At 37.6% G+C, this 2,222-nt stretch overlaps 1 protein-coding gene across 1 annotated transcript; it reads left to right on the forward strand.

The window, feature by feature from the left end:
* Positions 1-231: 231 nt before the first annotated feature.
* Positions 232-1,918, forward strand: LOC107783442 (acetyl-CoA-benzylalcohol acetyltransferase-like). Its single transcript, XM_016604409.2, has one exon. It carries the CDS (start codon positions 423-425, stop codon positions 1,782-1,784), a length of 1,362 nt encoding a protein of 453 aa, XP_016459895.1. The 5' UTR covers positions 232-422; the 3' UTR covers positions 1,785-1,918.
* The last annotated feature ends 304 nt before the right edge of the window (positions 1,919-2,222 follow it).

Genomic DNA, 2,222 nt, shown 5'->3' on the forward strand with positions numbered 1-2,222 from the left:
TATAATGCTATATTAGTAAAATGATCTGCTTTCACCTATTTGCGTTATTAATATATGTTGACAGGTAGCGTACGTAAACGAAAGCGACAAAAATCGTTTGGGTTATAAAGATGAGGTCAGTAATAAAATTAAATGAGCTTTCTCCTATGATTTTGTTAATATATGATTTCGAGATTTGTCTTTACTTTCTAGGGGAACCCAAAGAAAGATTAGCTTCTAACTAGGGCCTTCTAGGCTTCTTTGTTTTTTACTCTATTTACATGTGCTGCAAGTTTTAATAAACTTGTAAAACTACCAGAATATTTTGCTTATATAAAGGGAAGGCATAAGCTTCTCATTTATATCAAAGTGCCTTTGAGCAATCTTGAGTAGTTGTTTTTTGTGTTTCCCTTACCACAACTTCTTCAGCTCATATATCAAACATGAGGTCCGTATGTCTAAATTTGAAGGATTCCATGCAAGTTAAAATCTTGTCAAAAAGCCTCATAAAACCATCATCACCAACTCCAGAACACCTTCAGAATTACAACTTATCTTTCTTCGATCAAGTAGCTGACAGAGCACACATGCCTCTTGTTCTTCTATATCCTCATAATTCTAACAACTCAATAAATATGGAACAAGAGCTCGAAGAATCCTTGTCCAGGGTCTTAACCCATGTTTACCCTATGGCTGGTAGATTCACAGAAGATGAATCTTCAGTCCTTTGCCTCGATCAAGGTGTAACATATACAAAAGCAACTGTCAATTGTAAGCTTGTTGATTTTCTCGCACAAGCACGCGAAGACCTTGATCTTGCATTATCTTTTTGGCCTGATGGCATTATGGACGTGGATGACACTAATATATTCATCACACCACTAATGATTGTGCAAGTCACAAAATTTGAATGTGGTGGCCTAGCTCTATCTACTAGCTGTACACACATTGCTATAGATGGATTCACGACTTTTACATTTGCTTACGAATGGGCCAAAGTGTGCAAACTTGGGATTCCTTCTAAGGAGATTAACTTCATGAGCTTCAATTTGGGCAATCTTTTCCCTACCAGAGATTTATCAAAAATTCTTGAGCCTCCTGTTGATGAAGGCAAACGTATACTATCTAAGTTGATTGCGAGGAGGTTTGTTTTTGATGAAGCTGCAATATCAAAACTCAGAGAGCAATTTTCCACTGCCATTGATTGTGGAGCTTTGAGCTTCAAACCCTCACGAGTTGAGATGATCACAGCGCTGTTATGGAGGTCACTAATTCGTGCTTCGTGTGAAAGAAGTGGGCATTTGAAACGGACTATAATGTCCTTTCCACTTAATTTGCGCGGTAAGGTTACTTTTCCTGATGTTGCAAACTCCTTTGGGAATTTTATCATTGAAATTCCTATAAAATTTGAACCTGACGAAACAAAGATGGAATTGCATCACTTTGTAAAACTGATACGAGACTCAGTGCAGCAGACGAGTAGTACTTGTGCTAAAGCTACTCCAGATGAGATTGTTTGTTTGGTTGTCAATTTATACAAGGATAGTTATGCTGGATTAGAATGGGGAGGAGACAATGAAGTTGAGAATTTCACAATCTCAAGTCTCTGCAGGTTTCCAATTCAGAAAGCTGATTTTGGTTGGGGAAACCCAAGTTTAATACATTTTGGGTCGAGACACAGTCAAGTGTTTTGGTTGAATGATACAGAATGTGAGACTGGCATTGCTGTGCAAATGGATTTGCAGGAAACATACATGAACTTCTTTGAACATGACCACGATATCTTAGCTTTTGCGAAGTTTTAGCTTTCCCATTGATGTTTTTGCTTTCATTTCCACTTCTTCGTTTACTGTGACTTTAACTGCTCGCACATTGGCAACAAGTTCATTTTTCGAGATATTATCACGTTGTATTGAGCAAAGTGTTGTTTGTTTCTTAATTTTATCTTGCTACGGCACTTTTTTGTTTTTTAGCATTTTTTCTTCTCGTACTTACCCTTTTGACGGAAGGTTTGTTTGACTTCATTGTCTCCCCCTCTCTTCTCCACACTCCAGAATACTTCTTGTAGTAGGTATAAAGTGAGCGAGAACTGCAGAGAAAAAGCTCGAAATAGTCCCTTATTGTTGGACTTAGACTCAAACGGCATATATCAAATGGTATGGCGCACCAACTCAATCAAGGACTAATAAAATTATCTCAGGTGTATAAATGATATAGCATACCCAAGTCAACAGGAAAACCAA

Source organism: Nicotiana tabacum, chromosome 21 (assembly GCF_000715075.1).
Source record: "Nicotiana tabacum cultivar K326 chromosome 21, ASM71507v2, whole genome shotgun sequence".
NCBI lineage: Eukaryota > Viridiplantae > Streptophyta > Magnoliopsida > Solanales > Solanaceae > Nicotiana > Nicotiana tabacum.